Here is a 17,707-nt window from a genome sequence, read left to right as displayed (position 1 = left end):
GTCTATTATATTCAAGTGTGTACATACACTGTTTTGTCATGTTACATATAATCAGTAACCACCCTTCATGTGCACTGTTAACAGAAATGATTTATATTATCTCAGCAGCTAATATTTATGAGAGAATTCATGTAATAATATTATCTGCAATGTTCATTCTTCATCAGAAGCAGCATTTCACAGCATATAATCAATAAAATTGGATGTAACTAGGAACTGAATTCAACACAATATATTTAGTTCTATATATGGTGAGGAAGAAAACTAGATGTACACAGGGCGAAGCACGTGCAACTTGCACTGCAGTCATCGTGGAAATGGAAAGTGCTACTGATGTGCAGTTTTCACAGGATGGATTGGTAGATGGTTGCTTGTATTTTTAGCCAATAAACAGATTGTAATAATACTTAGGAAGTGTATTTTTTTGTGCAAACACACACTTTTTGAAATGGAACAATGCCTATTGACATTAAAAAAGTAAATGTATTGTACATTAGAATGTCAGTAGTGTTTGCTGCAGGATTCTGGTGTGAATCTTTTATGAGATATCATATTTTGGAAAATTCCCACACCAACACTTGTACAACAACTGTGGTAGCAGACACTACAGAACAATATAAGTGCATACACATGTTATATGAATTCTGACAAGTAACAAGAAAATTAAGGATTACAAGTTGTGTTCAAAATGACCACCGTTAGCAGTAATACACACTTCCAGTCTGGTATGGAACAACTAGCATTTCAGGGGAAATGTCCAAGCAGCCATAATGCTGACACCACAGATTCCTCCTAGGCTGCAGAGGTATGTCTTCTAGCATCTGTGGAAGACGGTCTGTTAGGAGGCTATGATACTTGCACGTGTTCAGTGTACCAGGTATGAAAAATGGGCCTCGGAGCTGATAGCTCACTATTCCACACCACACGTGAACATTTAATGGACGACAATATTCCACCTGACAAATCCAACAGGAATTTTCAACAGACCAGTAATGCATGTTTTAGTGGTTTACCTGGCCATGATTGGTAAATGCTGCTTCATCACTAAACAAGATACGTGATAGATTTGGAGTATCCTGTCTTAATGCCCATGCGCAGAAGTTAACACAATTCTCATATTTGTTTCTGTGCAGCTCTTGATGGAGAGAAATGTGATAGGGATGGAACCTATGTCAATGGAGAATGCATAGGACACTTGCCTGACTTGTGCCACTTCCTTGAGCGATTGTGCAGTACCTAAAGTACAGATCAACTGCAACAGCAGCATGAACAACAATTTCTTCCTCTTGAGTCATCACTTGTTTCCTTCTGTTATTTTGACAAGGTGTTACAGTGGCACTTTCAAGTAACTGGTTGAAGAGGTCGATAAATAATTGTCAAGATGGTTGACTTCTATTGGGATAGCTTGTCACATACACCCCTGTACATACACCATGAGAATGTTGGCTTTTTCTACATTATCCACTCATGACTTGGACTGCCACACACAGACTGGCTAGCAAGTCACAAGGAACTTAAGGGTGTCACACACAAGCACATTATAAGCAAACATAACAACATCGTCCCTAGCAACTATGCAGGTTGAATGGCACAAATAAGTGACGGTGTGGAAACTTTTCAAAATGTGATACCTCATAAATGACTCACACCAGAATCCTGCAACAAACACCACTGACATTCTCATGACTTTTAGTTTGTTAATGTCAATAGGCATTGTTCCTTTCAAAAAAGTATATGTTCGCACAAAAATCTGCTTACTGGCCAACAATATGAGCCCCCATCGAACGAGGTAGAATAGTGGTTAGTACACTGGACTCTTGTTGTTTAAGACAACAGTCCAAATCCATGTCCGGCCATCCTGATTAAGGTTTTTTGTGATCCCCAAAATTGCTTAAGGCAAATGCAGGGATGGTTCCTTTGATAGGACAAGGCCGATTTCCTTCCCCATCTTTCCCTAATCCAAATTTTGCCTGTTTCTAATGACCCCGTTCTCGATGGGGCCTTAAACAATAATCTCCTCCTCCTCAATACAAGCCCATGGCTACCAATCCATTCTCTGAAAACTGCATATCAACAGCACTTTCCATTTCTCCTATATTTGTGGTGTAAGTTTTAGATGATCCATCCTGAAAATGCATACATATGACTCCTGTATTGATTTTATACATAAATAATGCAGGAAATGTTGTAGTGAATTTCACGTGCCATCGTTTACGTCAAAAACTGTCAGGAGAGTGATGTGCAGGTGACAGGCATTAACTCAACACAAAACCAGCTCTGAAGATGGGTGACTCAAAAAGGACCAGTAAATATTTGTGCTATTACCATACCTGCCAACCTCCAAAAACTAAAAATCAGAAGGTTCAGTTTCAAAAAATAAGGATGTATATATAAAAAACAGTTGATTTTTCAGTACAACTTGGAGACAACTGATGTGAGTCTTGTCCTAGGATATCACAAAGCTATGCAACAGTTATAACACAAATGGAAACACTAGAACTACCCAACACATTGATTTCATACCCTTTATTTGCAGCGTAGCCCACATAATCGATACTAGATTGTTTTGTTTTGTTTTCAAATATGAGTGCCTTCAAATATCATTTATCACCCTGACACTTTTAACATACATTTCTAGTTTTTTTGTATTTTTTATTGTAGTTCACCCATTTAACTTTTTCTCGGTGCTTTTTCATTTCTATGTGCCTTGAAAAATAACTTTTTCCGATATGTAATATACAAATGTTAATATGGCAATGAGAATTAAATGGACTAAAAAAAAGCATGGAAATTTTCTGAATATTGCTTCAAGAAAACAGACATATTTTCTTACTGTAATGAAAAACAAAACAATGAATGAAAATACTATGACTATGACAATGTGATACATTTGAAGCAGCCACTTACACAACATTAAAGCCGTTCAGGGATTCAGGTTACAAAATAACATTGGTAACAATCCAGTCTGCCGATTATAAAAACACTGAATAATAAGCAACTTCACTTAAGCACAATGACAACACACAAACACAAGTCCAAACAGAGCACTATACTGTGCAATATGAGCATACATTCTAGAAAATGAACTGGAGAGAGGAAAAATAAAAACTGAGACATAGATCGCATGGACTTCCTGATTTCAATAAACTTGAATATTCATACTGAGTAAAAAATTAATGAGTAAAGGACTTCCGACTATCAACCAAACAACCTGAAGTGGCCGGTTTTCAAAACAAATTCTGAGATTTGATGATAATCAATTAAAAAATTGGGAAAAATAATGGAACGATCAGGAGACGGGTGAGTAGCGAAACACTTGGATTCTCTGGCCTAAATTAGCAGAGTTGGCAGGTATGCATTACTCACTTGTTTGCTGATATCTCAATCCTACCAATTTAGAAACATGAAATGATACTTGTCAGAGAAACTATTCTGAACAAATGAATACTATTAACATGGATTGCCAGTAGTAAATAAAACAATAAACAGCAATATGACTAGTGGTATATGTATTCTCCAGTGACACTTAAAAGGTTAAGATACTATAAAATAATATTATAAAGGAAAACATATTATTATTACAAACATTATCATCAAGTTCTGCCAAGTACTGATGGAAAATTCAGTTAATAAATGTTCTGAAATTGATAGTTAAAAGAGGAAAACTAAAATAACTACACAGGGAAATGTGACTGGCTGATCACTTACAAAATCATGGGTGAGGCAGCTGCCTCGATAACACATTAAAAACTTGTCCCTAAAATTAACTGAGCAAGTCAGACATGTCACACAACCATAAAGGGTCTACCACATTCATTTTCCTGTCACATAAAGTAGAGTACAAATCTGTCAGTAAATTAGCTGCTGCTGCTGCTGCACTGTCTGAATATAAAATAGTTTACAGAAGTATGTCACACTGTGATCAATATTCTACAGCCAAGTTTTCCACGAAGTCATCCATCCCTGGGAATAACATCTCACCTTTAAGGGTGATTATACAAAGACAGACTAAAAGAGCCACGAGGTTACATGACCAGAGTTAAATTTTTTTGTGCCAATAATAAAAACTATATGACTATCTGCAAACGAGGAAATTATCGACACTTCATTTGAGAAAAATTCTAGTAACTTACACATTACGACCACGTTCCTCCCTCCGGCTCGCAACTTCTCTCTCTTTTTCACGTTCTCTGATTTTGTCCTTTTCCCTCTCTCTGCCTCTTTCCTTCTCCTTCTCACGTTGTTCCCTATCCTCCTTCTCCTTCACCTTTTCAGCGTTCACTGCTGCTGCGATAGCAGCGGCAGCAGCAGCGGCCGCACTGGCGACCATCTTGTCCTCTTCCTCCTGACGCTGCTTGATGCGCTCCTTCAGGTGGCTCAGCAGCTGCTTGTCCCCTTCGCTCACTGCAGTGTCTTTCACGCTATTCCATTCCTGGAACAGACAGATATGCGGGCAGAATGTCTAGTTATTGGCACAGGTCTGTTGAAACACACTGGAATTGGTGCTAACTAAAAGTCATTTTGATAAAGATTAGCACTTGAGGACTGTACCTCAGCCATTACACTATACAACCGGTCAGTGTAACATCCTTTTCTAAAGCTTTAGAGCACCACACCACACTCCCCCCCCCCCCCCCCCCCCTTCCACTGCCAAATTATTCACATCAAGAGCCCACCGGGGAGAATGATTACAGGATGTGATACCTGAGACCTCAACCTACAGCACAGTACGTAGGTCTACAGAACACAAATATGCTTCAGGTACCAGGAATTTTCTTAATTTATTCCATGACCAGCTTCGAAGCTTAAAGCTTCATCTTCCAGTGCCACCAAATAATTATGGGAAGACAAATGTGTGGCGGTTGGGCCACTCAACGGTGGAGGACCACACCCACATCAAAGGAACACATGGGAGTGTAGGACCAGCAGCCACAATGCCCACTGGGGCAGTATGACACACAAGTGATTCCGTGTCATGATGTCCGCTGTGGCTGCTGGTCCTAAGCTCCCATGTGTTTGTTGGACATGGGTGTGGTCCTCCATGACTGACTGGCCCAACTGTTACATGCTTATCTTCCCCACAATTATTTGGTGGCACTGGAATATAAAGCTTTAAGCTTCGAAACTGGTCATGGAATAAATTAAGAAAATTACTGGTAACTGAAGTAGATTTTTATTCTATAAATATTTTCCTCTGTTGTGCATGTTCACCTGATCAGATATTTTGTACAGTATAAACGGTTTCAAAAAGTTTATTCCACAGCTGATAACTCTCCTTGTCAGTCACAGCTCTTCCCCTAAATGCTTTGGGGTTATTTGTGACTGGGTTCTGACAGCGACAGACTGAAGGTCACAACATGAAGCAATTTTTTAAGAAAACACAGAAGTACAAATCAGTTAGCAAGCTGACACTTGTGTCAGGTGTTGGCTCTAGCCTCACGTTACTTACAAGGGAACCTCCCCATCGCACCCCCCTCAGATTTAGTTATAAGTTGGCACAGTGGATAGGCCTTGAAAAACGGAACACAGATCAATCGAGAAAACAGGAAGAAGTTGTGTGGAACTATGAAAAAATAAGCAAAATATACAAACTGAGTAGTCCATGCGTGAGATAGGCAACATCAAGGATAATATGAGCATATGTGCGCTGTGGTCTCGTGGTTAGCGTGAGCAGCTGCGGAACGAGAGGTCCTTGGTTCAAGTCTTCCCTCAAGTTATAAGTTTACTTTCTTTATTTTCGAAAAATTATGATCTGTCCGTTCGTTCATTGACGTCTCTGTTCACTGTAATAAGTTTAGTGTCTGTGTTTTGCGACCGCACCGCAAAACCGTGCGATTAGTCGACGAAAGGACGTGCCTCTTCAATGGGAACCGAAAACATTTGATCGCAAGGTCATAAGTCAACCGATTCCTCCACAAGAAAACACGTCTGATATATTCTATACGACACTGGTGACGCCATGTGCGTCACATGACAGGAATATGTTGTCGACCCACCTAACTTGTACACTTGGCGAATGGGTAAAAAGATTCTTCTACCTTTCCCGATTTAGGCTTACTTGTGGATGTGATAATCACTCCCAAAAAAAGGGATGAAAACATAAGACTTTGTGACATAAACTGAAAACAAAAAATTAAAATTTCTACTCGAGGGAAGCCTTGAACCAAGGATCTGTCGTTCCGCAGCTGCTCACGCTAACCACATGACCACGGCGCTCCTGAGCTCATCTTCTCCTTGATGTTGCTTATGTTGCCCATTGACTACTCAGTTTGTATATTTTGCTTATTTTTTCATAGTTCCACACAACTTCTTCCTGTTTTCTCGATTGACCTGTGTTCAGATTTTCAAGGTCTGTCCACTGTGCCAACTTATAACTAAATCTGAGGGGGGTGCGATGGGGAGGTTCCCTTGTTAGAAGGAGAATATGCTTCCCCGTGTGGTAGTCATCTCACCATTCAGAACAGTTCGACATCGTTCTTTGCCAAACTTGCCATCACGTGGCAGGAAGCTCGAAATCGACTCCAACTGAGAAAGTTGGAGTTATGGCCACAATAGCACCCCCCTGATATTGTTTAGGTAGTAATAGCAATATCTGTAAAGAGCTAAGATAACACTGATGGCATACATCCACTTCACAGGCACAAACCTGACGCTCAGCGTCTCCACAGCAGGAAAAGCTTTATCTCGAGTACCATTCCCCTGGTGAAGTCAAAGGCAGGAGAGAGACTTCAATGCTGGCAACACAGAGCTAAATGTGATTGGATACCATTAAAAGAGAAGTTGCCCCTTTGTCTCTGTGTAGGAACTGACCAAAGTAAAACTGTCCTGTTAAATTGAAGATTCTGTGGTGTGTGTCCTCTGCGTGTGGTGCCGAGCAGACAATGAATTGTTTTCTTCACTGCCCCATTTACATCATCTGCTCAGGCACTGTAACATGAGACAGGAAGCCCAACAGCAGTTCACCATGGTGAGGTGCTACATTTCATCCAAATGTCATCCAAAAGGCTGTAATTGACACACTAAGAAAAAGAGTGTAGTTGTTCAATGCTTGATAAAGCTCTCTTCCAGCTATTAGGCATATTCCAATTAAGAACTACCTATTCACAGACATAGATTTTGCTTGGCAGCAAATGTTTAACAGGTTCTGTATCTTACTAAGTTTTAGCTTTCTTACTTGGTTTACAAACCAAATGCACGCATGTGCGTGAGCATTTGAGTGTGTGTGTGTGTGTGTGTGTGTGTGTGTGTGTGTGTGTGTGGGGGGGGGGGGGGGGGCAATAATATAAATCTCTGCCACTGCTTGCATCTTTGCTTGCTCACTTTCATTACACAGAGTAAGACAAAATAGATCATTACTGTACCTCAAGAAGTTGTCCTAGCACGACACAAATTATTACTCCACAGGATTAAATCATTATTTTATGTACCAGTCTGGAGAATGAAAACAATAACAAAATCATATACTCTTGTGAACAATATAAAATAATCAATGATCTTATTGCTTTATTAGCCTTGACATTTACTGCTGATTACTTATGGGGATTTATGTTATCGTGTAATATTCTTGTTGGACACAATGAATATAAGGAAGGAGAGGATGTGCAAAGAAAGAACCTCATTCTTATGTGTTACATCTTCCCAAATATATTCTTACATTACTAACAAATTTTTAATAATTTTCATTTCTATAAGTGTTATCATTTATTTTGTCACATATAAAATTACACAATTCCAATTCAATATGTATTCAGGTAATAGAAATAGTTAACACTATAGACAGTTCCCAATGGAAATAAATTGCTATTTCTGAAAAAGGAAAAAAAATCTTAAGGTTTTCGGATATGTAACGTGATAACATGTTTTTACTGTAGTAGTTAAATGCTTCATGAAGTGCCGTTCTGGCTATTAGGCCTCCTTCAGTTAACAACTGCCTATCAGTGGACATTTGTTTTGCTTTGTATCAGTTGTTTTTTGGGGTGGGGATGGGAGAGTCTCCTGTCTGCAACTCTTCTGCTAAGTACATATTTGTTTTAACGAAACAATGGGAACTCCAAGTTGGAATATCAACAATATTAGGAGGACAGATTGCTACTCAACACAAAGATGACCTGTTCAGTTGCAGACATATTTTTAAGATGATACATGAGAAATTTGTGAAAATGTGTTTCCTGATATGAATAGTGAATTTTCAAAAAGTAGGAAACTTTTTTAATAACACGTTTGTTTTGGAACGAGCTTCGAGGTGCAGCAACATCTACGGCACCTATTTTCGTATTATGAGAGTATATATTCGAGTTCCACCAATCACAGCACGTTACTGAAATTGCAATGCGATGCTCTTGTAAGCCAGTCATAGCTGATGTCACGTGATCTCGCCATCTGATGACAGCAGATCTTCAGAGCATAGGGCACATGATGTAGTCAACCAATAGCAACATCACTATTAAGAAGCGTGAATACACAAATAGGAAAAGATAAGGGGCTAAAACTACGAGACAAAGATGTTGTATGCAGAAAAATAACACACACTGTAAACAACTAGTGCCATCACAAAACCAAATACAACTAACACCAAATGTTGTCAGTAATGAAATATTAACAATGGGTGAGCAAGTAACATTAAGTCTGAAACTTCCTAGAAGATTAAAACTATAGGCCTGACTGAGTCTCAAATTCCAAATCTTTTCCTTTCGCATGTTAAGTGCTCTAACAAATGGGCTACCTAAGCATGACTCAAGTGCCCAAATACTGGGTATTTCTGCAGACGTGCTGCAAGCAACACATCCTGTCATCACAGGATCTGAAAAGTGTGCGGCACTCTGTAAGTTACCACCACATATGGATTGCCATTGAGGAAATAATGGACTTCATTAGCAATCCATCTGTCTGCAAACTTGATGGAGGAGAACCCTGGAAACCATTACTGACTTCCTGCCAAGTGTTGGAACAACAAAAACATTCAACAGTAGCTTATTTTGTGAATGACAGTCTTAAAGTGCTGTGGCCGGAGGGAATTCAAGAAGAAGAAAATTCTTGCTGGGTATTCAGCTGCTACAGCATATGTGCCAACGGGCGAATGCCCTACAAATAATCTAGCTGCATGTAGTCCACTTCTTAAGTCTGGCCCACCAACTGCAATACACTACTGATGAAGTGCGCAGCAGCTTCTGAAAAGTAAATACAGCAATTTCATATAGTAAGAAAGTTTTCCTCAAGCCCCTGCTCTATAAAGAAGAGTTCCCCTTAACAGGACAGGTCTGCACTACACATCAGAGGCTGCTACTCAGATAGCTAATTGTGTGTAGGGTGAACACAAAAGTTTTTTTTTTAGACCAGGCGACTGTCCGTCCAATTCAGATAATGATAGCTGTAGGAAACCCAGAAGTATCAGTGTAAGATCAAAAGAAGTGAAGTTCATATAATACTAGGTACAAAAGCTGGTTGACACCTGAAATTGATAGCAGTGAGATTTTTGGGCAAAATTTAAGTGTATATCAAAAGGAGAGGCAAATGGGAGTGCATTTGTCACAGTAGACAAGCAGAGTTGCCAAAAGTTTCCCCTAATGAAATTCCCTGATATGTCCCTGATTCCCTGGCAAGTTTTATAATTTTTTCTGACAAATTTTGGGATCTCAAGGGTAAGTAAAGACGTAAGTTGACAAAAAATGTAAGGACTTCTGTATTTCTCCCCCATGTGAGCAGCAAAAATATTAAGTACTAACGTCGACATCTTTTGTAATGAATTGTTTTTAGATGGAGAAAGCGAGCCAAGTGGTATGCGTGTTTCATTAAAACCACTGGTATTTTATTTCAATAAAACAAAACACATTTGGTGACAAACATATGAATTTCCTTGATGTTGCAAGACAGATTTAAAGTACCTTCACTGATTTCAGAAATAACCTCAGAAAAATGTAGGCCTCTTGAAAGAAATGTGTAAAGTGGGGAAGAGTTGTGTAAACCAATACTATAGGTGACTGCCCATAAAATGTAGGTTCTACTGTGTTCATTATTGTCGGTTATTACCCACTGTGTTAAGTCTATTATTTTACAGGTATTGACTGCCACAATTTTCTTCTTCTTACTGTCCACACTTTCTAATATAAACTACTTTCAAGGTGCCAAAATATACTAGAATAAATAAAATGCCTATAAAACGCCTCACTGTACAAGTTTCTTGAGGTGAGACAGTCGCAATTCCTGAAATCCGTTGCCCATGCCTCTGGCCTGCAGAGGAGCACCACAGTCCTAGGCCCATGGATAAACCACGAAAATCCACCGCATTACGCCACCATACACAAACAGACCTGACCTGCAGGTAGATCGGTGAGAATAGATCTTAACGGCAGGGCTTGCATGTTAGTGGCAAACAATGGTCTTCAGATCAGCAGGGCCGATCCATTAAAGATACCCGCAGAAATGGTCTGTGGTTTTGGGCTGTTGTGGAAGTCTGCTCATTTGGCCAGCTATTCAAATGAAACAGACACCATGTTGATGAAATGAGACCACAGTGATCAATCCGTGCAACAGGTAACTTGTTCAAATACTCTGAGAATCAATGATAATGAGGATAGGTAGCAATTCACCATAAAGATGATTGCTGAGCCACAGACAGGCACGCAGGAAAGACAATCACACTCTCACAACTAAATTTTCAGCCATAACTTTAGTCAGAAAATGAGAGCACACACACATTTGCACAATCACTCAGACACAACTCATGCACGCATGTCTGGATCTCCAGCCACTGTGTTTACAGTCTGTGATAATCAGATCCAAACAAATCACTCCTCATGCCTCCCTGCCTTTTGTCGGCAGGTGCTAGGCTACATCTCATCTACATACATACTCCGCAATCCACCATACGGTGCGTGGCAGAGGGTAACTCGTACCAAAACTAGCATCTTCTCTCCCTGTTCCACTCCCAAACAGAATGAGGGAGAAATGACTGCCTATATGCCTCTGTACGAGCCCTAATCTCCCTTATCTTATCTTTGTAGTCCTTCCGCGAAATGTAAGTTGGCAGCAGTAAAATTGTACTGCAGTCAGCCTCAAATGCTGCTTCTCTAAATTTCCTCAGTAGCGATTCACGAAAAGAACGCCTCCTTTCCTCTAGAGACTCCCACCTGAGTTCCTGAAGCATTTCCATAACACTCGCGTGATGATCAAACCTACCAATAACAAATCTAGCAGCCCGCCTCTGAATTGCTTCTATGTCCTCCCTCAATCCAACCTGATATGGATCCCAAACACTCAAGCAGTACTCAAGAATAGGTCGTATTAGTGTTTTATAAGTGGTCTCCTTTACAGATGAACCACATCTTCCCATAATTCCACCAATGAACCGAAGACGACTATCCGCCTTCCGCACAACTGCCATTACATGCTTGTCCCACTTCATATCACTCTGCAATGTTATGTCCAAATATTTAATCGACGAGACTGTGTCAAGCACTACACTACTAATGGGGTATTCAAACATTACAGCATTCTTTTTCCTATTCATCTGCATTAATTTACATTTACCTATATTTAGAGTTAGCTGCCATTCTTTACACCAATCACAAATCCTGTCCAAGTCATCTTGTATCCTCCTACAATCACTCAACGACAACACCTTCCCATACACCACAGCACCATCAGCAAACAGCCGCACATTGCTATCCACCCTATCCAAAAGATCATTTAAGTAGATAGAAAACAACAGCGGACCTACCACACTTCCCTGGGGTACTCCAGATGATACCCTCACCTCCGATGAACACTCACCATCGAGGACAACGTACTGGGTTCTATTACTTAAGAAATCTTCGAGAAACTCACATACTTGGGAACCAATCCCATATATGCTCGTACCTTAGTTAGGAGTCTGCAGTGGGGCACCGAGTCAAACGCTTTCCGGAAGTCAAGGAATATGGCATCCGTCTGATAACCTTCATCGATGGTTCGCAAGATATCATGTGAAAAAAGGGTGAGTTGAGTTTCGCAGGAGCGATGCTTTCTAAAGCCGTGCTGATGCATGGACAGCAACTTCTCTGTCTCAACGAAATTCATTATATTTGAACTGAGAATATGTTCGAGAATCCTGCAACTGATGTTAAGGATATTGGTCTGTAATTTTGAGAATCCGTCCTTCTACCCTTCTTATATACAGGCGTCACCTGCGCTTTTTTCCAGTCGCTCGAGACTTTAGGTTGGGCAAGCGATTCGCGATAAATGCAAACTAAGTAAGGAGCCAATGCAGTAGAGTACTCTCTGTAAAACTGAACTGGAATCCCATCAGGACCTGGCGATTTATTTATTTTCAACCCATTCAGCTGCTTCACGACCCCAGGGATGTCTATCACTATGTCCTCCATAAGGGAATCTGTACGAGACTCAAACGGCGGTATGTTTGTACGATCCTCCTGCGTGAAAGATTTCTCAAATGCTAAATTTAAAGGCTAGTGGCAAAAAGTGGTGAGGGCACTGATGGTAAGCTCACTGATGGTAAGCTGAGGGGAGTGGTGGCAAGGGCAGAAGCAGTAAGAATGAGGGAGTAGGGAAGCTGCGCACAGCAGGCAATGATACACGACATCTCAGTAAACAAACCATTTCATGAACTGAGACAAGAACAAGACGTTTACAATTTTTTTCCAAATTTCCCTGACACCTTTGAAATTCCCTGATGTTCCCTGATTTCAAGAACTTCTGGCAAGGCTGACAAGAAACTCAAATGCACCAAGATAGAAACTGAAGCTGCATGGGAGACTGATTGGGCAAAACTCAGTATCAGGAGTGAGCATAATTGGTCCTTCCATTGCACACCAAACTCATCTCATGATGTAACCAGTAATATTGGAGAAAACCTACGTTCACTTGTACACTAGTTCCCTAACCATACTGTAATTATTGGCGGAAACTTTAATCATCCAACAGTTAAACGGGAAAATTACTCTGTTAGTGGTGGGCATGACAAGACATCCTGTGAAACTTTACTAAATGCATTCTCTGAAAACTACCCACAACAGATAGTTAGCAACCCCACTTATGATAGAAATATATTAGATCTAATGGCATCAAACAAGCCAGACCTCCTTCAGGATGCTCACATCAAATCTGGTATCAAGGAGCAAGAAGTGGTTGTGGCAACAATGATTACCAAAGTACAAAAGACAACTTAAACAAGCAGAAAGATATATATGTTCCATAAATTAGATAAAAGATCAGTTGTGTAATATCGCAATGAGGAACTTGAAACTTTCAGCACAGGGCAGGAGTATGCAGTGGAACTCTGGTTCAAGTTTAAAAGAATAGTTGACCGTGCACTCGACAATACATACTCAGTAGAACAGTTCATAATGGGAGGCAACCTCTACGGTATACAGTCACCTCTGAGGAAACATCGATTACTGCATAATAGGTATAAAACAATGAGTAGGGTTATAAATAGAGACACACTGAATGAAATGTATTTGGCTGTCAAGAGAGCAATTTGTGGTGCCTTCAATGACTACTGTAGCAGAATACTGTCACACGATCTTTTACAAACCCAAAGAAATTTTGGGTGTATGTAAAGACTGTTGATAGCACCAAAGTTAGTGTCCAGTCTCTAGTGAATGAGACAGGAAATGAAATTGAAAGTAGCAAAGCAAAAGCTGAAATGCTCAACTCAATTTTCAAATGTTCCTTTACAAAGGAAAACTCTGGAAAGTTGCCCCAATTTAATTCTCTTACCACTGAAATCGCTAAAATTGAACAAAGCTCCAAGTCCCACTGGAATCCCTGTCAGAAACTATACTGAATTTGCAGCTGCGTTAGCCCCCTCTTCTAACTATAATCTATCACAGATTCCTCGAACAAAAAAAAACCGTTCCCAGCTTTTGAAAAAATGCACAGGTCACACCTGTCTACAAGAAGGGTTGTTGAAGTGATCAACAAAACTGCTATCTAATATCCTTGACATCAAGTTCTTGTAGAATGTTAGAATGTACTCTGAGCTCAAACATAATGAGGTATCTTGAACAGAACGACCTACTCAATGATAACCTGCATGCACTTTTTCACATGACATACTGAAAGCTCTGGATCAAGGCAACAAGGTACATGCGGTGTTTCTTGATTTCCAAAGAGCGTTTGAGTCAGTAGCACACATTTGCCTATTGTCAAGAGTACAATCATATGGGGTATCAAGAGAAATTTGTGACTAGATTGAGGACGCTTTGCTAGGATGGCCACAGTATATTATCTTGGATGGAGAGTCATTGTCAGATGTAGAAGTAACTTCGGGTGTGCACTGGAAAAGTGTTGTGATCCTTGCGGTTCATTTTGTACATTAATGACCTTGCAAACAATATTCATAGTAAAATCAGATTTTCTGCAGACGATGGCTGCATTAATATTCGGTCAGATATTGATAAGATTTCCACCTGGTGCAGAGACTGATAACTTGCTCTAAATGCTCAGAAATGTAAAATTTTACACTTCACAAAACAAGAAAATGTAGTATTCTATGACTATAATATCAGTGAGTCACTGTTGGAATCAGCCAACTCATATAAATACTGGGGTGTAACACTTTGTAGGGATATGGAATGGAATGATTACGTAGACTCAGTTGTGGGCAAAGAAGGTGGTAGATTTCGGTTTATTGGTAGAATACTGGAGAAGTGCAATCAGTCTACAAAAGAGATTGCTTACAAATCACTCACACAACCGGGCAATGAAGGGCAGCACAAATCGTCTCAGATTTGTTTAATCTGTGGAAGTGTGTCACAAAGATACTGAAGGAACTGAACTGGAAGACTCTTAAAGACAGATGTAAACTATCCCAGTAAAGTCATTAACAAAGTTTCAACAACTGGTTTTAAATGATTACTCTAGGAATATACAGCAACCCCTTTGTACCACTCACATAGGCGTTGTGAAGGTAAGATCAGAATAATTACTGCACACACACACAGAGGCATTCAAACAATCAGTCTTCCCACATCCCATGCGTGAATGGAACAGGAAGAAACCTTAATAACTGGTACAATGGGACGTATCCTCTGCCACACACCTCACGGTGGTTTGCTGAGTGTAGCTGAAGATGTAGATTGAAAATAGAATGCTGAACCTAGCGTTGCCACCTGAATCTTTCCTAACTAGGTGGGATACCTGGATTAAAGCTGTCACTTTATGTACTGAGCATTTTCAAGCTGTAATATCTGTGACCAATTCAGTTCCGAGATGAGTCTTCAGTTTTGGTGCAAGAGGTACAAAATGCTGTCACCGAACCTGAAACTAAAAATACTCTGGTGTACATCAGTAGCAACTCGGGCTTTCTAGGCAGTAACATAGAGTAATTAGGATTTATTGGCTCCCTTTGGAGAAACTGCTTTTGAGAAAGGCAAATGCGACCTGACAGAGATTAGAGGCAATATTAGGCTGAGGGTAGTGAATAAGTCCCTTGTTACTTTGGTGTGAAATCCAGGCTGGTAGACTTCTGCTACTGTTGGCAGTGGGGTAGAAGTTGACATTATGGCGGACATCTCTGCAAGAATATTTCATCTCCTAAACTGCGCAGCTTTAATGTCCTGCGAAGTGAAGAGGTTATTTTCCTTCTTCAAAAACACTGTGATCAGCAGCATTTTATAAATGTACAGAATTTGGAGGAATACCAGGTTGTTCACTGCACTTGAAAACGAAAGGCAAGGTAAGGTAAGGTAAGACACCACACTAAATTTCTGTGAAAACGGACATTTTAATTAACAGATATGACCAAAAACAATTTTTTTTAGTAGCACCTTTGGTAACCCTAAATTACTACTCATACCGTAACAGCTCCAAGGTAGTCACTACTGTCACGATTCAACTCCTCTGTGTTCAGCAGCACAGGGCCAGCCACCAAGCGACAACACGATCAAACACCAGAGGCAGTACCACATTGGGATCAGTGTGCACAGCCGACAGACAGCATCAACATACCCCTCGTATAATCCTCGAGCATAGGGCTCTTGGTCTCATTCTGTTTATGTGTACTCTTGTTACCTTGACTCCGCTTTTGGGACTGTCTTCACTGTATTGGATTTGGTCAGGCATTGTAAATTGACTGTGTATGGAACTTTTGAATATTTTCTCATTAATGTGATTTATGTTCTAGGTGTGTACTTATTTGTGTGTGTAGTTACTACAGCATCATATAAACTATCAAAATAATAAATAACTAAAATGTTACTATAAACTGTGCCTCCTTGTACTTTTGATGTTTCTGATGTGTTTAAGTATAGATTACGATAATTCAGAAGTTGTTTTCAGCAGAAATTATTGTTTTCTGTCAAATATTGAATACCGTATTTTCATTTTACTTATTTAACTCATTTTTAGGGTTCTGTGCCTCCTTTGGTAAAAACAGAACCCTTATAAGATCACTTTGTTGTCTGTCTGTCTGCCAGACTGTTAAAAATCCTTTTTCTCAGAAACAGTTAGATGTATCGTTGAAATTTATGCCACATAGTAATGTCTATAGTCGCTTGGTGGTGTAAAAAACAGAAGCTTCTAAGTCAATGCAGTCAAAAGATACAGCCATTTATGTCATATATTTTGACACTCGAAAATTGACTTATTAAAACCTATCGGATACTTCCTGTTGATCTAGAGTCATGACATTTAGCATGAAGCAAGCTTTTACAATACAAGTAAAGGAAAAAATCTGGAAACTGCAAATCTTTTATTATATTACGTGAAAAAAAAATTTCTTTTGTCATTTGTTATCTGATGTCAAACATGAAAATTAAACATTCTCATCAATCTTTGAATGCCTGGGACTGATATCCTGCCAGTATCAATGTCGATAACAGGCAAAAATGGTTGAGATTCTTGATTCCGGGAACGGATGAACTGCCTATATACATAATTAAGTTTGTACGGAACTCTCAGTGTGCAAGTCCTACTCATACTTGGCCAATTTTCATTAGATAAAAAAGCAAATATTTTGCTTTTTGGTATTACATAAAAATCCAGACTAGTCATTATATAACATTTCTTGTTTTATCTCAGTGAGGAGCAGTTTGGCTTTAGACGGAATACGGGCACCAGAGATGCAATAGGGCTCCTATGAATCTTGGAGAAAGGTTTACTGAAAAAGGAAGAGACCTATATAAGTGCTTCATCGATTTAGAAAAGGCATTTGACAATGTGGTTTGGGACAAGCTGGCGACTATTATGAGGGAAAAGAGAGTGGACTGGAAAACCAGAAGACTTATAAACTCATTGTACCTTAATCAAAAAGTTTCAGTTAAAGTGAGAGGAGAAAGTACAAACTGGATCAGACTAGGGAAAGGAGTAAGACAAGGATGTTGTTTATCACCTACTCTTTTCAACCTGTACTTGGAAAATATGATTGACCAATGCTCATTAGATGACAAAGGAGTAGAAACTGGAGGAAGAAGAGTAGGGTGCTTGAGATTTGCTGATGACATGGTCCTTCTAGCCACAGGGGAAAAAGAATTACAGGATTTTGTAGACACCATTGCAACTAACGGAAAAAAATATGGAATGAAAATTAACACAAATAAAACAAAAGTATTGGCAATAGGAGGAAATAAGGAAATAAAAATTGTGCTGAATGGAGAGACACTAGAACAGGTGCAAAATTTTAAGTATCTTGGAAGCAGGATAGACACCGACTGGAAGTGCACCACAGAAATTAAAACAAGGATAGCAATGGCAAAAGAGGCGTTTTATA

General features: G+C 39.6%; 1 protein-coding gene across 5 annotated transcripts in view; it reads right to left on the bottom strand.

Annotated features, from left to right (window-relative positions):
• LOC126424964 (zinc finger matrin-type protein CG9776-like) overlaps nucleotides 1-17,707 on the bottom strand; it is a 278,906-nt gene that overhangs the window by 53,941 nt on the left and 207,258 nt on the right. For all 5 annotated transcript variants that reach the window (XM_050087838.1, XM_050087837.1, XM_050087839.1 and 2 more), the window contains one exon: nucleotides 4,134-4,432. In XM_050087838.1, coding sequence (XP_049943795.1) covers nucleotides 4,134-4,432 — 299 coding nt within the window. The remainder of the gene's footprint in view (nucleotides 1-4,133; nucleotides 4,433-17,707) is intronic.

Source organism: Schistocerca serialis, chromosome 10 (genome assembly GCF_023864345.2).
Source record: "Schistocerca serialis cubense isolate TAMUIC-IGC-003099 chromosome 10, iqSchSeri2.2, whole genome shotgun sequence".
NCBI lineage: Eukaryota > Metazoa > Arthropoda > Insecta > Orthoptera > Acrididae > Schistocerca > Schistocerca serialis.
Note: the sequence above shows the minus strand (reverse complement) of the source record. Positions and strands in the feature narration are given on the sequence as shown.